This window comes from Ostrea edulis, chromosome 3 (genome assembly GCF_947568905.1).
Source record: "Ostrea edulis chromosome 3, xbOstEdul1.1, whole genome shotgun sequence".
NCBI lineage: Eukaryota > Metazoa > Mollusca > Bivalvia > Ostreida > Ostreidae > Ostrea > Ostrea edulis.
In genome coordinates, this window is record NC_079166.1 from 23,554,729 (window position 1) to 23,577,670 (window position 22,942).

Sequence of the window (22,942 nt, forward strand, 5' to 3'; positions counted from 1 at the left end):
ATCTGTAATCAAAACCAGTGTGTCACGAATGGTCTAACAGTCGGTATGAAACACGTCAGACAGCATTTGACCCAATGATAGGTTGTATTGGCACACTAGTTTGATTGATTGTATCTTGTTTAACGTCCCTCTCGAGAATTTTTCATATGGAGACGTTACCAATACCGGTGAAGGGTTTCAAATTTAGGCCTATTATCGGCGTTTACGGCATTGAACAGTGTGGGTCCTTTAGCGTGCACCACACTGTGGCTGGGACATCCGTTTTTAAGGTCATCTCCGAGGACCCATGACATTCACACCTGATGCCGAACTGTCACTACCCTTTTTAACGACTTAGGTCTGTCGCGGCCGGTATTCGAACTCCGACCTTCCGCATGCGGGGCGAACCCTCTACCTCTAGACCACCACAAACTAGATTGTTTTAAAAAGAAATAAAAGTCACATAATAAAAAACAGTAGGGTTTTAACGTGTGTGAAAAGTTCCAATTTTCCTGTAAATTTGTCAGTTTTTTAGATTGTACTATTGTTGCGAATTACTCCCGTAATGCATCCGTTAGTGTCGGCCTACTCGTCGTTGGGTTTTGTTACGAACTGATTGGATGCGATGTCCTGACTCGTAGCCGCCTGTCTTACGGAACTAGTGCGTTTGAATAGGGCGGCTGGTGCCTGCCGTAACAGTTCAGCAGTCTTCTTATATTCATGTTGGTCAATTGAAGTTTGCGCGCTAAATTGTACGTGCAAGATAGCTCACGGCACTTTCAGATTGGTAATTTAATCGCCCCTTGTCCATTGTAAAATGACCATATTGGTAAACACTTCTAAATTATTTTTACAATAACCTTTTAGAAATACACTGTAACTTTTAAAAATAGCGGTTAAGAGATAAGAAACAATAATAAAACTTATTAACAGACCACCCCCCCCCCCCCCCCAAAAAAATACCCCCCCTCAAAAAAAAACCCAATAAAAATGAGACAAAAATATAAAATCAGAATAATAAACAGAAACAAATTGTTAAAATCAATATTTGCTTAAAAAAAAATTCACAAATTATAAACAGACACAAAAATCTTTAAAAAATATGAAAATAGAAATCAATATGTTGAATTGAGGTTGTAGAAAAAAATGTTAAAATTAAAATCAAAACCAGAAATATAAATATTGAAATGGAAAAGTTAAGAACAAAATGTTGAGATTTGAATGTGACACTGATATACCTCCATATTTTGTGGTCACGGAGATTTTTCAAATACGAAATTTCCGGAAAATGCACGTATGTTATCACGTTATCTTCTTACATCAAGCATCCATTTCCTTTGTATCATGACGTGAAAGGGTGCCTGCTTTTACAGCGATAAAATTTACGAATGTTACATCTTCCGATTAAAAGGAAGTTAGAGCACGAAATACGATATAAAACGAATAACTAAACATATTATTCATCATGTCATTTTATTCTGCAGTAAATATTTGTAACATGAAAATGTTAAATGGTTGAATCATGAGAGATCATTAATTAACTTCCTGTTGAAAGTGTGCTCGTGAACGATGTCTGACTTTTTAGCGCTCTGCGTTGTATTTTTGTGTGCTGTTGGAAAGCTGTACGCAGGTAAGTAAGCATTAAACACTAATACGTCGCATGTTTCAATATTCTTATTTATTTCTCTCAATGTGTTTTCTTTACATTCTTTACCTCTCAAAGTTAACAGTGTCATGCACTGGTATGCTATACATCAAATATGTTTAAGTTGAACATTTACGTCTCCATTGAGACACAGACAGCAATCCTTGCGCTACAGAATCAATGTTTGCTACGGAGAATAATAAAGGTGGACGGAATGATGATATTGTGATTTGTAGTAGGCCGCATTATCGTATGCAGTGTCTTGTGTTGACTAGAATTAGAGGCAAAGCTATATATTTCCTATAACGGTAGTGTAAAATGTCAAATATAAGCACCTGATCCCACCTCTGGTATATCGGGTCCGTGTTTGCCCAGCTCTCTAAATTGTATTGCTTATAGGAGTTATGTGATTGATCACTGTTCATTATCCTCACCTCCAAGTGCAACCATTCAATAGAATGAATTTTGCCAAGATGAATAATACTCGCCCGTGCGAGCATCCTATTACAATAATACTAGCCCGTGCGAGTACAATAATACTAGCCCGTGCGAGCGTCCTATTACAATAATACTAGCCCGTGCGAGCGTCCTATTACCCGGTGTTGATAGTAAAACCGATTCCAAATCTGGCATTTGAGAAAAAAGGAACTGGAGAGAGTTGTGACCGTTGAGTTTTCCTGTTAGATCGTTGTTAGACACAGTGCGAAATGTTACATAAGGAAATAACCATGATGTATGCTATATACATATACCATGTCAAGGTACATGTGGGATAATCAGTGTTTGTAGGGTATTGATGTTCGTGGATTTCGTGGGTCACTCTTGCCCACGAATTTACGTGTCCTCGATCATTGTTTTCAAACCAAGTAGATTTATCTCTTCTAGTGACATCGTATCTCTTATCCACGGAATTACGTCCCCGTGAACCAGAAAAAAATACTTACCCACGAATATAGGTCGCCACGTATTAAAATGATTCCACAATACCCCGCATGCAACAGAAACACTTACAAGGAGTACTGAAATCAAATTCAATATAGTACATTGACTGCAATTCATTTGGACTTCATTTCTTTGCTATGTCAAAAGAATGCTTCGTGCACCTTATAGTTTTACACCGCCTACACATATATGTATATACATGTATAATTATTATAATGGCACGAGCAATATGTAAGTGTCATTATTCAATTGACAATTTCATCTTGCTTGTGTCGTTGGTCATTTTTAATGATTTATACATCCTTATTTATTTCACCTCGTATTTGGATCCGATACTTTGGGAATTGTACAAACATTTTAATATGGTATAAAAATTGCGGGATAATCACATGATTGCGGACAGCAGTATGCTTGAGCTATTCAATCCAATATTCACAATTAGAGTTAGCTGTTAGTACATTGTAATAACAATCATATTGTGTCAAATTTCAAACGCTCCACCTAAAGATAGTCACGCTGCAACTCGAAGGTAGAGGAAAGCGTAGCATGTTTGGATAGCTCTACTTTCTTTAATAGCTGCAAGAACAGGAAAAAATGTCAACTTGTTCTAGAAACACTACACGTAGATACGTCATCTATATGGTCTACGATGAATTCGACATAAGAGAAATGTACACACACGTGTATCTAAATTCGAAGGAGTGTGCAGTTTGCTTCCATCAAAATTAAGACTGTTTGCTATACGGAAGTCAATTGCGAACACAGCTTCCAGAAAGTCATGTTGTGATAGGATGTCCGTCACGTTCAATGTACATTGTAGTTCCTATCAGTGACCTCGAAAAAAAATCTACTTGACTGATGTAAAATCACGTCAGCAAATCAGAATTCTATAAGGTTTGTAAAGTATTCCTCAATTGTCATAGGCAAATTGTAATGTAATTTGATACAATGCATTTGGAATCTCGGCGAAATATGGGACAGTACTAGAAGAGCGCGCCAGGAGTCTGATATTATGTCAATGTTGAATATAGCATTGTTGCATATTTTATATGGTAACAAACCCCTGTGATCCCAGGCAATACTTTAAGCATGGATAGTTTATGTGACTTTCCCGAGCGTACTTGTACGTATGTTATCAGATTCTAATATAACAGATCATCTTCTTCATCAAACATTTCCTTCGCTTCATGACATGAAAGAACAACTGTTTTATCCACAGGGATAACAATTAAGAATATTACTTATTTTACACATATGGTGTATATTGCAAGTGAGATAAAGCATTAGCTTTATGACACACCTGTTTGATAAAGCACTTCCGGTCCGAATTACTTTTGACACTGTCCCCCCTTGAATGACATCTTTTCTGTGTTTATACATATCGATGCATGAAATAAAGCGTATAACTTGTTATTCTGTATTTATTTAGAATTTCTTTTATAGCAAAATTAAAGTGATAGTGCCCCCACTGACATCTGATACAAGTTACCGGTCATAAAAATGTCAACTCGATCAATAACTATTCAAAAATATTACGATAAGAAAACAAAGAGATGTCGACACTATTATCATCAACAAGGAATCAACCGCCTACTGGAAACCACGTGGATAAAATCCAAATACACAAATACTTCTACTTTTCATTGTAAACTGTTGAACATTCCAATAATGCTACATTAAAATATTAGGCCGATTTTCAATGATCGTTGTTACACATGTTTATTTCAAAAAGACGGCGACATCAAACTTTTACCTGTTTTACTTTTGCTTTTTTACTTTTACCTTTACTTTTACGTCAAAAAATAAATACTCGGTCAATAGTTGTTATTTTGTTGGAATAGCAAGATCATTATTAATCATAAAGTATATCCCTTCTAAAAACAATTTTCATGGTTTCTTTTATAAAACTGCCCTTTGTAATATACATGAATCGATTATAAGCGCACTGGTTTTTTTTTTCCCGCGTAAGGAAGATTAATAAGTACGACGCATGAGCCACAGATTCAAAACAAATTCAATCAGCTGTTTCTACCATACTGGGGATCATCTTAAAGTTAAGCGAAAAGAAGACGCATGGGATAAATAGAACATCTATAGTTGCGTATTTTGATATTTTGGTTTATCCAACAAGCTGATATGGTGTATTTATTCGCTCGGCAAGCCTCGCGAATAAATACACCATATCAACTCGTTGGATAAACCAAATATCGAAACAAGCAATGCAGATATCCTCTATATCTTCCGAGAACAGGAAGTAAAAGCCCTCGCTTCCTGACGTGAAAGAGCGTCTGTTTTATCCACAGGGATAACAATTAAGAATATTACATCTTCCGAGAAAAGGAAGTAAGATTGATTGATTGATGTTTTTTTCCGCCACACTCAACAATTTTTCAGTTATCTGGTGGCGCCGAGTTTTTGTTGGTGGAGGAGAGAACCCAGATATAATGTATCTGGGAAGAGACCACCGACCTTCCGAAAGTAAACTGGGAAACTTTCTCACTTGCCGGCGCGAGAGGGATTCGAACCCGCGCTGACAGAGGTGAGAAGCCGTGTGATTTTGAGCGTGATGCTCTACCCACTCGGCCACGGAGATCCCAAAAGGAAGTAAGAGCCCCAAATACAAATAGGCAGACTCTTTATCACGTACTGCAGATTTCTTATAAAACGCGAGTACTTAGCAGGGTGAAATTACCCGTAAACGTCAAATCGCATGTCGTCTATTAATAAAGTATTCTGACATGCATTTTAGCAATAGAAAATTAAAAGTGATTAAATCTGTTTGACAGTGAATGATTTACATATAAAGATGAGTAGGAGTTGGCGAAAATCCGGACTTTTGTCATGTCCAGAGTTAATTTATGTCACCCTGTTATCTATACACTGAAGCTTTTCACGGTTTGGCAAATTAATTTACAAGCGCTTATCAATAGTTTCAATTTATATTGTGATCGAATAGGAAATTTTCGAGTTTTTCCGTTCCAAGCGCATTTTTTGTTTTAGAATCTACCTAATTTACGTGATTAGGCGATTTCTTAGGCATGTTTATTACCGGTTTAGCTACAAGTAACATCGTTCATTTATAATATGTATACAGTGTGACCGTTGGACCGAGCGACGCATATACGTAACTCCGATCCGTGTCCCGAGTGGTAATCATAATTCCGTTAAGTACGGTAGATTATGATTCATTTAAAAATATATATTTTGAATGAAATTTCCTTGCCCTAAACACCCAGTAACATCTCAATATTAAAGGAGTTTATATGGGGACAACAGTTTTACATGATCCGCCTATTCATTGAACGCGGGAAATAAAACGCAAGGCGACGTAAACTGTGCATTGTGACGTCAAATTTAGCCTCGATTTTGTTCTCTTTTTCAAAGCAAACAACAATAATACATTCCGTATGCAATGAAAAAGGCCGTTAAAACTAAACAAAATTAACCAATAAATTCAAAATGGTAAAAAAGTAACCGTAATTTTATCGTGTATTCTTATTCAAAGAAATTCATGAGCTCGTTCATTTATTTCGTCGTATTGCAGTTTTATATGTATTTATTTGCTAAAACCTGTTACAATGATAATAATATTATTCACTTTGAACAAATTGAGTGTTTAAATTACGAATTGCACGTTAGAGTCTTCTATTATTGGCATTAAAAATAAAACACGAATAACTGTTGAAGCAGGTAATGAAAAAATAAATGGCGGCGCCCATATGGATCACGAAAATTTCAGTGAAAGTATATAGAGATTATCTCTTTTTCTTTTGCTGATTTTGACTTATTCCTTTTACATACGTGTTACCTTTAGAGCCTTGCTTCGCTCGGTATTACTTATTGGTTTTAATACCAAAATTAGAAACCAGCGTTATTGGTGTGTGGCGGAGGGATGTGATATGGCGGAAGCGGAGAATGGGGCATATGTCATCGTTTTCAGGGAAGGGGGTGGTAGTCGGAGAAGATGTCTTCACTATATATCATAAATTCATGAAAAAAAAAACAAAAAAAACAAACAAAAAAAAAAAAAAAAAAAAAAAAAAAAAAGAATCAAAACAAACAAAACCTAAAATGCTCATTTGACTGATATTCAAAATATTTCCAATTCATTATCGGATTTGTAATGCCAAAGTTACGGTACATTCCAATTATGCCCAATATTTGTAAAAATAAATCATGACATCATAACTTTCAAAAGCTTTTTACTACATTTTTAATTGATGATTGCCGACAATTAAATCATTTTCTTTACCATTCGGCGATTGACTTTCAAGAACTTGAGATAAAAAAAAATTGTATGTATCTACAGCAACAAACACCACATTGAATTCCAAATGTATACAATCGCTAGCATACATAGACTTTGTAGATTACAGCCGTTAGCTTACATAGACTGTGTAAACTACAATCGCTAGCTTAGATAGACTGTGTAGATTACAATCGCTAGCTTACATAGACTGTGTAGATTACAATCACTAGCTTACATAGACTTTGTAGATTACAATCGCCACCTTACATAGAGTTTGTAGATTACAATCACTAACTTACATAAACTGTGTAGATTACAATCGCTAACTTACAGAGACTTTGTAGATAACAATCGCTAACTTAGATAGAGTTTGTAAATTACAATAGCTATCTTACATAGACTGTGTAGATTACAATCGCTAACTTACATAGACTGTGTAGATTACAATCGCTAGCTTACATAGACTGTGTATGTTACAATCGCTAGCTTACATAGACTGTGTAGATTACAATCGCTAGCTTACATAGACTTTGTAGATTACAATCGCTACCTTACATAGAGTTTGTACATTACAATCGCTAGCTAACAGAGACTGTGTAGATTACAATCGCTAGCTTACATAGACTTTGTAGATTACAATCGCTAGCTTACATAGACTGTGTAGATTACAATCGCTACCTTAAATAGACTTTGTAGATTACAATCGCTATCTTACATAGACTGTGTAGATTTCAATCGCTAGCTTAGATAGACTTTGTAGATTACAATCGCTAGCTTACATAGACTGTGTAGATTACAATCGTTAGCTTACATAGACTGTGTAGATTACCATTGCTAGCTTACAGAGACTTTGTAGATTACAATGGCTAGCTGACATAGACTGTGTAGATTACAATCGCTATCTTACATAGACTGTGTAGATTACAATCGCTAGCTTACATAGACTGTGTTGATTACAATCGCTAGCTTACAAAGACTGTGTAGATTACAATCGCTATCTTGCATAAACTGTGTAGATTACAATCGCTAGCTTACATAGACTTTGTAGATTACAATCGCTAGCTTACATAGACTGTGTAGATTACAATCGCTAGCTTACACAGACTATGTAGATTACAATCGCTAGCTTACATAGGCTTTGTAGATTACAATCGCTAGTTTAAATAGACTTTGTAGATTACAATCGCTATCTTACAAAGACTTTGTAGATTACAATCGCTAGCTTACATAGACTGTGTAGATTACAATCGCTAGCTTACATAGACTATGTAGATTGCAATCACTAGCTTACAGAGACTTTGTAGATTACAATTGCTAACTTACATTGAGTTTGTAGATTACAATCGCTAGCTTACATAGACTGTGTAAATTACAATCGCTAGCTTAGATAGGCTTTGTAGATTACAATCGCTAGCTTACATAGACTGTGTAGATTACAATCGCTAGCTTATATAGACTGTGTAGATTACAATAGCTAGCTTATTTAGACTGTGTAAATTACAATCGCTAGCTTACATAGACTTTGTAGATTACAATCGCTAGCTTACATAGACTTTGTTGATTACAATCGCTAGCTTACATAGACTTTGTAGATTACAATCACTAGGTTACATATACTTTGTAGATTACAATCACTAGCTTACATAGGCTTTGTAGATTAGAATCACTAGCTTACATAGACTTTGTAGATTACAATCACTAGCTTACATAGACTTTGTAGATTACAATCACTAGCTTACATAGGCTTTGTAGATTACAATCACTAGCTTACATAGACTTTGTAGATACAATCGCTAGCTTACATAGAGTTTGTAGATTACAATCGCTAGCTTAAATAAACTGTGTAGATTACAATCGCTAGCTTATATAGATTGTGTAGATTACAATAGCTAGCTGATATAGACTGTGTAAATTACAATCGCTAGCTTACATAGACTTTGTAGATTACAATCGCTATCTTACATAGACTTTGTAGGTTACTTTTACACTAAAAGGAACAAAAAACACTTATTTATAACAAAACTTTCCTCATCTCGATGCTTGCAAAAATTCAACGTCCATTGTATTAGGCTATACATCTGTGTATTTACGTTAACGACAATAAACTGGAAATGACTATGCCTAAAAATATGACGTGATAGTGACTAAATGCATAATAAACAAGGACATGAAGAACTTGAAAATCCCCTATTATCGTACATAGTATTTTGGGTGAACCAACCATTTGGTACGTTGCTGATTCCTTTAATATTAGCAGAAAATATCTCTTAGGATAACAATTCAGTAAAGTGCAACTTGCCAAATTATTCTAGTCAGTATGAGCTTCTATTAGCAGACCAATCTTTTGACTGATAACACGATTATCGGTGTTACGGTTCCAAAACCAATATGTCGCCCGAGGAGGGTGACTCTAAAACTAATATATCGCCAGTGAAGGGTGATTTTAAAACTAATATATCGCCCGAGGAGGGTGACTCTAAAACCAATATATCGCCTGAGGAGGGTGACACTAAAACCAATATATCGCCTGAGGAGGGTGACACTAAAACCAAAATGATGACTGAGGTGAGTGTTGCGACAAATAGGTCTCTTCGTTGACACATTGCGAAATATTAGGCATTGAAATAAAACATCACTGCACACATGTAACAGTGAACTCGAAAAAAAAACCCACCACAAAGTCCTCCACATCTGCTACGTACTTCGATATCTTATTGAGAATAAATATTAACGGCAAACTACATGTAACAACTCAACTTTTTAAAAACGGGATGATTTCAGCTTGTCCATCGGCAACTCCCCATATTTATGTAGCAATACTCTATTATCACCTGTATATAGTGTTTATATCTTCCAGTTGATTCGATATGCAAAAGATTGTTCTACATATGATCAGTTCTTAAATCGGAATATGCTACAGACAAACAATCTGATATTACAGGGGTTTCAACAGTTTCATTTAAAGTCAGGAGTTTACAAATTACAGGGTCGTTATAACGATCTAGTTTGCTATTACAACCTGTCCTTTGGTCCAGTGCTGTCTGACGTGTTTCATGCCAATTGTTAGACCGCTCTTGGCACACTGATTTAACTCCGTTTACCTGATCAAGATTTTGGTCTCACGGCGAGTGTGACCGGTCAACATTGAGTGTTAAACTCCTCCTAGGGATCTGATCCAACCTCTAGTGTATCCATGGATCCATATTTGCCCGACTCTTAATTTTGTATTCTTTTTGGGGGGTTATGAGAATGATCACTGATCATTATCTTCACCTTTCATTCAGATGTTTGAGTGATTTCCGACAATGTTTTTTTTTTGGTTTTTTTTTTTAAGCAGATACAGCAAACATAATGTCCGACACAGAGCCGTTACTCCAATTTAAAAATCCAATTTTCCATTACAACTGATGAATCCCTCGACAGAGATAAATATGATTTATAAAATAGAAATAATAGAGACACGATTCCTATTTCTTGACATTCGGTTTTGATCCACCCACATTGCCGAATATTACCTACAGGGCAGTGATACCTGTATAAACCGTATTACCGTGGTACAATTAAACCAATGAAAAAGCAACATTTTAGTCCGGGGGAAGATAATTTTTGTCGATGGTGAATGATAAGGAGAGAAGAATTCTTGTACACAATTAGAATCTGTTCATGAAAGAAAAGTATAATTTCTTATTAACATGAATATTCATACTGATAATATCAAGGGGAAATGTAACATTTTTGAATGCATGTATATCTGCCTTCTTTTGTAGTTGTAAGCATTGTTTCACCTTGTGATGGGGAGACAGTCAGTGGAAACGTCATCAATGTACAGTACAAGCCATGCGATGCAGACTGGAATGGTGTATGTATAGTAGAGCCAGCATTCACTGGAGTTTTGAGGTTTACTTCTACTACAAACAAGTCCAGCTGCCATATGAAAGTGAACATTTCTGATCCGAATACAACGTCCACAATGCCGTGTGGCAGAGGAACGTCCTTTGTGTTCAATGTAACGCCTACCACTACACTTTACATGTTATCGAAAACAGTTAACTCTACTGCTGTAAAGCTTTATCGGGAAATTATAATTTTTCAAGGTTTGTAAAGTAATATTTGTTGGTATAGGCACATTAAATGTGCGATTCATTGCCATTTACTCAGAACTTTCGCATTTTGGTATTACGATGATAAAATGTACATAGCAGACGTCTCAAACCTTGGTCTGATTTAGAAACAAATATAAGATAAATGAATCTATATTTCCCTGCATACCGTATTAAATGTTGTTCATATATTTCTCCTTTGAAATTCTCATTGAAATAAAATTAACTCAAGATAGAGATGTTCCTGAGGACACCTCTATAAAGCATATATCAAGTGCCCAAATTTATCCATTTGTTCAAAATCATTATGCATCACGGGCCTACATGTATTCATGTTAAGCTATTTGCATTTATTTCTTGATACTTAATCAACAGTTTTTGACATTGTCCCTTAACATCTCTACTTGGGTGATTTTTTTTAATATGACTTAAAAAGCTTCAAACCAACAAATCAAATATGAATAGATTACTTACCTACCTAGTTATAGCTTCACCCAGAAGCAGATAGGACAAGAACAAGGTATTTCCACACACCTCTGTCTTGAACCTTTTTATCTCTCACACACACACCACACACGCACGCACGCACCGCACGCACCACCCGTACACACAAAGTTACACACCATCCCTAGATTAGTCTCCTATATCTCTCGACGGTTCCCTTCCATATTGTTTTGGATGACTTGTCGTCCTTTTATCCTACTGGGTACATCTAAGTGAGTTGTTTCCTAAGACGTGGTCACTACATATTTATCAATATTTTCAAAGCATTGTCCATTTACATGTATATCTGTCGATTTTACCATTTTGTGTCTTTTACTGGGTACTTAATTGGCCAAAATATTCAAAGTGAAAATGTATCTAGTAGTATTTCATTGTTGCCTGCGTTAGGTGTTCTTGTTTCTCATTTGATTTGATGCCCTAGAGCTTGTTCTGCGTCTGATCAGTTTTTAAATCGATGTAGGATGCTTATAAAAAGATGATATTACAAGAGCGTCTATAGTCTCGTTTAAAGTCAGCATTTCTGTAAATTCTATTGCAGTTATAACGATCTAGTTTGCCAATAAAACGTGTCATTATACATTGAATTTGACTGCGGATTATTTCGTTTACCTTACCAAGATATAGGGCTCATGGTGGGTGTGACCGGTCGACAGAGGATGTTTACTCCCATCCCTGGTGTGTCTGGGGATCCATGTATGCCCAAATCTTAAGTTTGCTTTCTTTACAGGAGTTATGAGATTGATGACTGTTCGTTATCGTCACCTTTTCATTATGACAAACACATTTAGAATAAATGACCATTGATGCCAAGTGGTTTTCATTTTCCACATACATAAATCACGAATAGCTCACTAAATAAAAAGAATGTATCAATCATACATGTATACGTGTAGTTTTAGCAAATTGGAATAGTTAAAAAAAATAGAAATAATAGCAGTTAAAAGCAAAAAGTAATAAATAAATCGCCAAAATTTCAAATTACGCTACTTATATAGATGTACTAAAGTCCCTCATGCCAAAATTACCGGTCCATATACGACATTAGAAGGAACGTGCTCTTAGAGTGTTTTGCTGTCTTTGTACCTTTTTACTTTTCGAAATACACTGACTTGTGGAAACCTATAGCTATGAAAGGCGAAGATAACGAACAATGATCAATCTCATAACTCCTATAAGCAATACAAAATATATAGTTTGGTAAACACGGATCCCTGGACACGCCAGCGGTGAGATATATAAAAATGCATTATATTCAACGTGTATGAAATTTAGGGAATAACATATTTTAATTAACATTCGGGTCTAATCCCCCTATTTGGAGTAAACATGATTTCGCACTTCTTCTGTGTATGGTTATGGATAGAGAAATTCAGATTTTAGTGCAATTTGACATCAGTTTTCTTGCTTTACCGCTAAAGTCGCTAGAATTTAAATCCCACTAAAATTCAGAGTAGTGTCATACATGTTTTACGCTGTGTATTTCATTGAAAATATCCTTTGTTTGAAAAATTCTAAACTAATTTGTGCTCCAATTTATATGAAATTTAAAGCATTTCTTACAAAACATTTCAACATAAAATTTGACAACTTTGACTAACAATTGGAGAAATACAAGTAATGAAACTATAACATCACAATTTCCTTACATAATACTTTATAAGACTGAAATAAAAAGCTTGCGTGTGAAGTTCTTACGGTCATATAATACGTATAGTTGCTGTCTCACTAAGACCAGGAACTGCAGATATTTGTCTTGCTAATGGTGTAAAAGTTACGATAGATTGAGGTTAGATAATATTTTGAAATAAGACTGTTTTCAATGAATTTTATAGTGAAAATGATAAAAGTCTATTCATGTATGGCACTGCGCTGCAAGGACACATACATTATTTGCAAACATAACTCAACTTATCAGAATATCCATTTTAATATGTACTTTTAAGATTAAAATGAAGTATTGACGTTTATCTATAAACTGACTTACATTTTACTTTGAAAAAATCGAACAACCTAACAATTTTCTCTCATACATGTATTATCAAACTTGTTATAGAATTTCAATGTGCATCGCGCATACCTTACATTCTGAATATTTTCTCCTTCAGTGAACAAATCCAATGATATAATTTCCGTTACGTGTGGAAATAAAACATCATTGTCAATAACCACAACGGAGGGAAGTACATGGACTTCTGGCAAAGATCAATATTCTCTGAGTACAGCATCTGGTTTCTCCTTTAGTACGGAACACACCTTTGCGAGTACAACAGATGACGTCTCCTCAATACCTATTCCAGTGGATAGCCAACCTTCAAACAAAGATTCGGATCTCACCTGTGTGTGAATAGACACGACGCTTTGTATAGTTACATATTTAAGAATTTTGTATATATACAACTTGGAAAGGTTTTTACCATTGATTTGACGAATCATTTCCTTTAATGCACCATTCATATAGTATTAGTATTTATGGTACTACTAATGTTGTCATATATTTGTGGTGATTCTCGTTTGATGTTCAGGAATTGTATCTGGTTATTTTCAACAGTCTTGTTATCACATATGCGATAATACGAGGTCCTCTCAACTTGTTATCGCATGGGCAGTACTAAAATCAGAAATACACATTAGAAAAGCATATATTCCAAATCTTAATAAGTACATTTCTTATATAACTTCAAACAAATCAGAAAATTAACTTACAAAGAAAATATGTAATTTGTGAGGGATAATCCGTTTTCGTGAAGTTACTTTTGTAGTTTCACAGGTAAAGCATGCGCTGATCGATGTCTGGGGAGTTGAAACAGACGGTTGTAACAGGTATTTAGACATACGCATACCTGCGACAGTTTTTTCACAGTCATAATTGTTAAATAGTACCCTCTCTCTCTCTCTCTCTCTCTCTCTCTCTCTCTCTCTCATTTTATAAAGAGTTTTCGTGAAGTTACTTTCGCTGTTTTGCGGGTAAAGCGTATCTATATGCAACATGCATCATCAGACGATGGTATATGATAATCTACCCCTACTTATTAAATGCATGGTTTAATAAAGGTAAAATGAGAAGCTTTCGCAATATGTGACACGCCATCTTCTAGCATCCTTGTAAAATTCACATTATCAAAGAGATGGGCGGCCCTTCTCCCACTTGGACCGCCCATCTCTTTGATAATATGAATATTACTCGGATACTAGACAATAACCATTACATACTACATGCAATACCTTAGTGGTTGTTTGTTTTTTGGGGTTTTCTTTTGTAAGGCATGTTGGATACACTGTAAAAAAAATGTGCTTAGATTTTAAACACACAAAAGACGTGTTTAGCACTAAACGTCTTTAGATATGTGTTTAATTCGTAAACGCATATAACATGACATGTATAATATCTAAACACGTTTAAGCTACGTTTACGTTGCGCGCCGTTTTCTCGCCGTAAAGATAAGAGACAAAGGAAATGATCAGATCAGACTGCTCATGGTGGACCAGTGTTGACGATCTAGGCAAGTGTTTTTATGTATACCTCTCACAGTTTTAAATGCTGTATTGATAATGAAATTCTACAGGAGATATATGTTTCCTCCAAATACTTGATGATTCTGTTTTGAATGTTTGACAATCTCCTTATGTTAAAAAACTTGAGCTTAGGCTCTTCTCCTGCCGCCAATTGGTGGACACAACAAAAACATATATTTTGAATTGAATTATTTACAAAGAATGACGAATTTGCAATTTGGATGCTTATAAAAATCCTTGTATATAACATTAATATTCAGTATGTTAATATACAGTGGAGCCTCGTTAATCCGGACACTTTGGTTCCCAGCAAAATCGTCCGGATAAATGAAGCGTCCGGATGATTGAATCGCATATTTTCTATCTTTACATAAGTAACCAATATATGCCTACTTTTTTTGATGCATAGTGAATTAAACACATTCTATCATTGGATTTGACCATTTGCATTAGTAAATAAATTATGATGATGTTAACTTTTACATGTATTTCAAAGCACTAAAATTGAATACGTGTTCAGTGTATTTGCCTGTGCTTACATTGTACATATATATATGACCCCTACAAATAAATATACAAAACTATGTACTGTATGCACTAAAACAAATAATGAAGCACTTTATGTAACTATAAGTAAATGAATCATTAGTAAAGTAACTAACATAATCATTTACACTTCAAACATTTCATCACACTTTTACTTCTTAAAGAGGCCGGTAATTTCCATATGTCACGATTCACGGGTTCGGCGGTCTGTTAAAACAATCTTCATCGTCCAAAGTTGATATAAGAATTTCGTGATTATCATGTCAGTTGACAACATTCTTTAACCAAAATTCCATCTGTCAGAGTTTATATTTCTTATTCTATAATTATCCAAGACAATATCGGGAGAGCAAAAATCATTTAAGCTCGTAATATCAAGACCTACTTCTGCTTTGATCTTGCCACGCACACCTATTATTTTCATGATGCGATAATAACGGAATAAAACTCGGGTGAAACTTAACATTACGGGTACATTCAGAATTTAATTGTCATTTTCCTTAAAATGGTAATTTTCTCACTTCTACCCAGAGTTTAAAAATTCGAAAGCAATAAAGCTCTACAACATCGTAACAAGAATCAATCGTACACAGGTACATTCTACATGCGTGACATTATAAACGTTAAAAATTTACTACATATACATGTGCATGAACATACATGTATATTTCAAGCCAATCAACAGTATAAAATCCAGAATCTAGAAGTATAATCTACACTCTTTAGATTTGCATAAGCCGATAATCAATTTACGAATCAGTACAATTGATATGTGTAGCACATGTAGCAGTTAACAAAATTATCATTACGGCATGATGTTTAATTTATTAATACTATTAGGCTATTGATCAAGACTATAAAATAATATGTTACAGATTTATATACAAAATCCAACACTACACGCAATAAAGATCTTATGTGCGAAAATTGGAAATACAATGTCTCGATCGGCACGTGCTACATGTATCTAATTGACATATCATTACACACCACCTAATCATAGGGAGGTGTTGACAGGGTACAGGTAATCGCTTCAATTAGACACTTTGGCTTGTTTTCTTTATAATTTACGCCTTGCTAAAATTGACCGACAAAGACCTTCCCTAAACAAAATTACCGTCCGGATTAACGGTACAATTTTCAATGCATTATAACGTTTTGTAGTAAAAAGTGACCGTCCGGATCCGGAACGCGAATTTCCGGATTAGTGATGCAAAATAATGTATAAAAATTCCGTTCCCTAGAAAAATCGTCCGGAAGGTGAAGCGTCCGGATTAACGGCGCCCGGATTACCGAGGCTCCACTGTATTTAGTTTACGCTATACACTCAGGTTCAAAGTCGAGATCGGTATTACATTTTATCATTCGGGATCGAGAATCAAAATATCAAATATATCGTAAACCATTCTCTCACCAGAGGGCGCGCCACGCAAGCTTCACCTTCACCTCTGTTATCGTCTGATAAATAGTTCGGCTAACCACATGATCTCGCACGGACAAAATGACGTCTTTGACTCCAACAGAAAGGCACGTTTCTGTTCTTTGTGCAATGTCAGATTTTCATCATTATAATCTCGCTAGTTTTTTTTTTAATGTAGAGTCCATAGTTACGAAGTGAAAGTGAAATAATACATTTGACAAGACAAAATAGTTCTATAAATATGGAGGTTGCACTAACGTAATACAGCGTTTCAATACCTACCAATGTGTTTTTAACTCATAATGTATGTTTTATTATGAAAATGATGCAGATTTATTTTATTTTCAAAGACGCCCTGTTTTACAAAATTCTTGTAAATTAGATGATAACAGAGGTGTTGTGGAGCGTAGCGTAACGCCCTCTGGTGAGAGATTGATCGTAAACATGGTTTGAATTTGATACAGAATTGAGATTGAGAACAGTGAACAGTTTCAAAGAATACAGAACAGTGAACACTTAATGACTTACTTTTTGCAGAAAAATGTCACAGCCCTGTAATGTAAGAGAATCATATTCTGGACATGATGTCCAAGATTGGTTAAAGAAGATTGGGATAATTTCCATAAGTGAAGAGGCACAGCGGAATTTTGAAGGTACAGTACCATGTCAATAGAATGTATATTTTAAGTACATGTAGAATGATATTGAATGATTGACCTAAAAGTAACGAGCTATAGATATATATTACTAATTCCTATTTTGAGGTGAAAACATGCCACTATAGAAATATTTTTCAATGAGGGTAACAAATGCACCACTTTCTTTTCGCATAGGATGTCAGACATAGCTGTGGTTGGATTTTCGGCGGAGTGGATTTAACTCAAATTCAACTTGAAGGGAAAACAGAACCGCCAGGTCATTGTCATTGTTAAGGTGATATATATATATATATATATATATATATATATATATATATATATATATATAATTACGTACACTAAGTTGAAGAATAATGTAAACATATTTATCTTAAAATTTGTGTTGCAATAAAGAACCAGAGGCCCAAGGGCCACATTATTGCTTACATATTGATATGAGTAATCATGCCCTGATGTTGAATTTTTTTTTTAAATATTCCAATTTAAAATTTTGAGTTTATGACATTTCAAAGATTGATATAGCAATATCATATATTCTAAGCTATATTTCAATTAATTTGCAGCTGAGTGAATTCAAGGGAGTAACTTCAAAGAATGACAAACCACCAAGAATAGCTTTTCACTGGGGACAAAGGAATATGCAATGCATATATCTACTTCTTGCAGGAGACATAAAAATGGAAGCTCCCAACAGATTTTATTAAGAGGCATTGTCATTGCTCATTTTTGTTACTGTGTTTGAGACTTGGCCTGCCCAAAACAATTTCAACTTCTTGGATTCCTCCAACTATAATATTGAAGACAAAAAAATAAGTTTGTCATGAGACAAAATTATTTTGAAATTTGTGAACATCTTTGAGGATTTGAAATAATTTTACTGCAAGCATATTAGCATATCTATTTAGATTCCAACATATTTTGTATTGTTTTCCTGGTATTAAGTTAAGGACATGCATGACGTTTCCCTTAGAATATTTTTTTTTTTATCTCAGTGATGTTTGTTTATACAAGTTTCATTAAATCTGGTTTTTGCACAGTTTCAAGGAAATCTTTAAATGTATAAATATGTGCATTTAAGGAAATTGGATTGATAGAATAATATACTAGTATACGTTTCATAATTTTATATTTTATCAGATGCCATTATTTTAATTCAGCAGAGAATATACAAGTATTTTGAATGGCTTGAACCTTTTTATAGTATATTTCACACTTTCAGTGCATAGAGATGTAAATAAGTACAAACATACCTCACACAATACCTTTTGCGAAGTCGAGCACATGTGTTGGGATGTGAAGCTGGACACATGAAACTTATGGTATTACACATACATTACTATCCAATGCTCTTTTTTTGCATTAAGTCCAGCACATATGTTTATGATTTTTTACATACATGAACACATTACATTTAGATGTACTTTTACTTCTGTGAGACGTTGAGCACATTTGTTCATAATTTTTGACATATGGAACACACCCCCTTTGGATGTAGAGTATATTATGTTTGAAGTCATGGCTTTTCATATAAATGCACACCGGTTTGCTCTTTGTATTACCTTAATTTCTGTTGTCAGTTGTCAGAGCACACATGTTCATGCTTTTTCACATACATTGACACACTAATATTATTTTTATATACATGTACCTTAATTTCTATGTGATATATAAGTTGAACACGCGTGTTCATATATCAGCATTCAATGGCTTTTATAGTAAATATCACTGATATGCTTTAAAATGTTTGATATATGGTTATATGTATTGATCAATAAAATGTATAAGCTTCTGTTTGCACCAAAATTTACAAGAGTATTTTTTTCTGGAGGTAAAAAGGAGGTAGTAGTGAAGTGTTTAGCTGTTAAACGCTTATATGTTTAGAATCTAAACACTTCCATTTATGTGTTTAGACATATTTAATTTCTAAGCACACAAGTGTTTAATTTCTAAACACTTTCTCATACGTGTTTAGAAATTTAACATGTTTAGGATCTAAACATGTCTCAAAAAGTGTGACAGCAAAGTGTTTAGAAAAGTGTTTGAACTCTAAACACATTTTTTACAGTGTACCACTTGAAATTGTTAAAACGATTTGTGTGATCTATATCTATCATTCAGGATATAAAAATAAACGATTCATATGGTGTACACAGAAACCAATTAGATAATGACTCTTTAAACGTCATATTTGTGAGTTTGATTTTTTGAATTTGCTTTCTTTTGTAGACATCATCTCTGGAGTCCTAGGATTCGTTGTTGTCTTGATCATAGTCATCTGCATTTTAGTTTATTGTCACACAAAGTAGACATTTCGTTCTCTCCGATATTAACGCTTTTTTTATTTTTATTTCTTTTATTTTACTTCATCCATATCGTTGTAAATTCACATACAATATTGCTTTTACTAATATCAATGTTTTATTTATTTATTTTTTTGAAGAAGGAAACATTTAAAAAACAGACGGAAAAGTAGATAAATATTCTGCCGCATATAACCCTAACAATACAGGATATCTTGATGAACTTCCGGATAATCCTTTATATCATTCAAACCTGCCATTTGATGAGGTTGAATATTCCACAGTAGATGACCAACGGCCAGATCCTTGATCCACAAGACAGACGGAAGAGGTGGAAAAAGTGACAAAGGACGACACCAACGATGTTTATGCTAAACCAAACAAACGTTTACATGGAAGCATAGTTAACAACCAATCTAATACCGTCACTGTTTCCGCCGAGAGTCAGAGTTTGTCTGACGATCTCAATGACAAATTGTTTATGCACAAATTAACAAGGAAGCCAAAGCATAGAGGAGGGTGTAGTTTTAACGCTGTACTCGAAATATTGTGTTTCATTTGTGTCATTGATATGTGTGAAATATGACTACTTTATGTAGAGAATACAAGTACGTTACTGGACAGAAGGTACATTAGTAACGATTCATCATACTGAAAAGATGATGATGAGATGACAACGATGATCACTATAATGCTAATGTTGACAACAATGATAATGATTGTGATGATGATGATCATGAAATACCAAACATATCTAAAAATATTTCTGTACTGCTGTTCAAAATCAAATACAGCTTTGATTTAAACTATTTTTATTTAAAAACTCTCCCATTTTGTCCAAATTATTTGTCTTCCATGATTTAATTATATCAAAAAATTATGCTATATATGTGTTTGTGGATGTAAAGAACATTGATTAATTATTGAGTGCTATGGAGAAAAACCTGAAACCAATACTTTAAAAATAAGACAATCAGGAATCCATCGCATTTCTCAAACTTCAAACATGGTTTCATATGAAGTTTTAGATCCGACTACATTCTCCAACCATTTGAAAAGTTTGCTTGTAGAACACATTCATCCTGTTTCAGTGTCGCTATATTTATGCATGAAAAGGGTTTATTGATAAGCGACTGTGGTGAATGTGAAGTACTAAGTGGTATAAACATACACACATTAATGATTCATCATCAATTAACACATTGTAAAAGTGTTGTACAATTTTCTCCCGGTGCATGTTATGTTTATGCATGAAAATGGTTTATAGATGATAGACCACTAACTATCTAGTTTTGCTACATGTAATTGTGATTTTCCCTTTAAATCTGGTTTAATGTATACAAGTTCATAATTAAAAAAATGTTTTACTTCAGGAAAATCATTTTCACACAGGGTCATACTTTTCAACTATGACGCATATTTCCTGTTTTACTATTGTCGGGAAAATTGGTTCCTACATCTATCATATGTGGCGTGTGTTTGCTTTATTTTGTTATGTGTAGCCCTCACTCATTTTACAATTATAAATCAACTCTTCTAGATTTAAAACGTTCTTCAATTTCTTCCATTAGTTAGTTTATACCTAAATAGTAAGAAATGTCAAGGATACGATATGGGTGTGTTTGCGTGAGGCAATCTCTTATCGAAATTCTGTGGAATTAAGTTCATTTTCTGGTGTGAAAGTTTGTGTTTTGGATCCATAATAATTCTTAAAACTTACATGCAGATTAGTATACCAATATGAATCGTAATCTGTTAAATAATGAACTATTTGAATTTAATTTCTTTGGAACTTTGTTCTTTTTACGTCGGGCATGGAAAACGTCGACTTTGGGATTTCACTTCCCCAAATCAAACTGTGAATGAAATTACACCATAGCATTCTTGGTTTTAAACGTTACATATCCTGCCTTGCTCAGAGAAACCTTTACATGCATGCATAATCTTTTCATGGGTAATCTGGATAAAAGTTTCCAACGATTAATAAAGGACTTTGATACATCTAGTACCTTACAATTTTTCTGTCCTTAGATAATCGATTGTGCAGGCGGACATGCATGGGCAGTTTAGTCCAAAATTGGGCGGACATATAGCGAAGGCAGATATATTGTGTAGGCGGACATGTAAGGACTCAACAAACATGTATTTAAAAAACACCTGTCGTATTTGTTAAAATATCTACAGTCAGGGGCGGATCCAGGAAATACGGTTACGGGGGGGGGGGGGGCACTGTATGAGGCAGGGGGTATGTTGGTGCCTCGAGGCCTCCAGGGGTTGAAGCCCTAGAAGCTCCTGGATTTTACAGATTTTATAGGGCTTGAAATATGTCTCTTATTTAGTCATTTGTACTATTTTCTATCATTTTTAATAAGGTGAAATTAATAAAATGACGCAAATTTTAAGGGTTTTGGGGAAAAAATTAAGTTCTCCCGATAAAGGAATTCAAGAAATAAAAAGATTCTGTCATTTATTTCTCCGGGAGTGGAAGAAATTATTGCTTCTTTTATCGCTTAGTACATTTTTCTAAACAAGATACCACGATTTACCTTAAATTTGAAAATTTAAGTGGGGCACCGTCTGCGCCCCTCCCCCACCCCCTTGTATACGCCACTGACAGTTCACGTTTTCATGACTTCATGAAAGTGAAACGATGTGCAACAACTGCGCAGAACGCGAACATTCGAATTGCACCCGGCGTCGTTAATTGAGTGAAAACACAAATGCAAGATTGTTTTTGAAAAATGGTACACGGCACAGGTGTGTAATCAGCTGAGCAGGTCTTCCGAAAATGACGAGGTGGAAGTTCGATCTATCACTCACCCGGAGTAAAGTAAAGTAAAGTAAATTTTATTTAAAGTCGGCACTATATACATTCAACATGTCTATGCAGATGCGGATGGAGGCACATGGAGCGAAATGGCTAACAAAGCTCTGTGATTACATACGAACGAAACCTGAAATCGTTATAGAAGGAGGAATATCATTACACACATTGGGTGTTGGTTAAATTGCGACAGTAACTCAGAAATCGTTTGAATCGTTTCACTGACTAAATTATTTTATTAAAGAGATATACGTACACATC

At 34.7% G+C, this 22,942-nt stretch overlaps 1 protein-coding gene across 2 annotated transcripts; it reads left to right on the forward strand.

Moving 5' to 3' along the window:
- The first annotated feature begins 1,120 nt into the window (after positions 1–1,120).
- Positions 1,121–21,396, forward strand: LOC130052484 (uncharacterized). 2 transcript variants are annotated; one of them, XM_056157593.1, is made up of 5 exons: positions 1,124–1,609; positions 10,583–10,909; positions 13,525–13,755; positions 19,784–19,859; positions 19,998–21,396. In XM_056157593.1, the coding sequence occupies exons 1-5, from the start codon at positions 1,549–1,551 to the stop codon at positions 20,032–20,034; spliced, it is 732 nt and encodes a 243-aa protein (XP_056013568.1). In that variant the 5' UTR covers positions 1,124–1,548; the 3' UTR covers positions 20,035–21,396. The 2 variants fall into 2 exon arrangements, with proteins under 2 accessions (XP_056013569.1, XP_056013568.1); XM_056157594.1 differs by having other exon boundaries at positions 1,121–1,609; positions 13,525–13,784; positions 19,784–21,396.
- The last annotated feature ends 1,546 nt before the right edge of the window (positions 21,397–22,942 follow it).

Coding starts and splice junctions, on each gene's coding strand:
- LOC130052484 (XM_056157593.1), top strand. CDS start 1,549: ATGTCTGACTTTTTAGCGCTCTGCGTTGTATTTTTGTGTGCTGTTGGA. Junction 1,610..10,582: donor TGTTGGAAAGCTGTACGCAG/GTAAGTAAGCAT, acceptor CTTCTTTTGTAG/TTGTAAGCATTGTTTCACCT. Junction 10,910..13,524: donor GGAAATTATAATTTTTCAAG/GTTTGTAAAGTA, acceptor TTTCTCCTTCAG/TGAACAAATCCAATGATATA.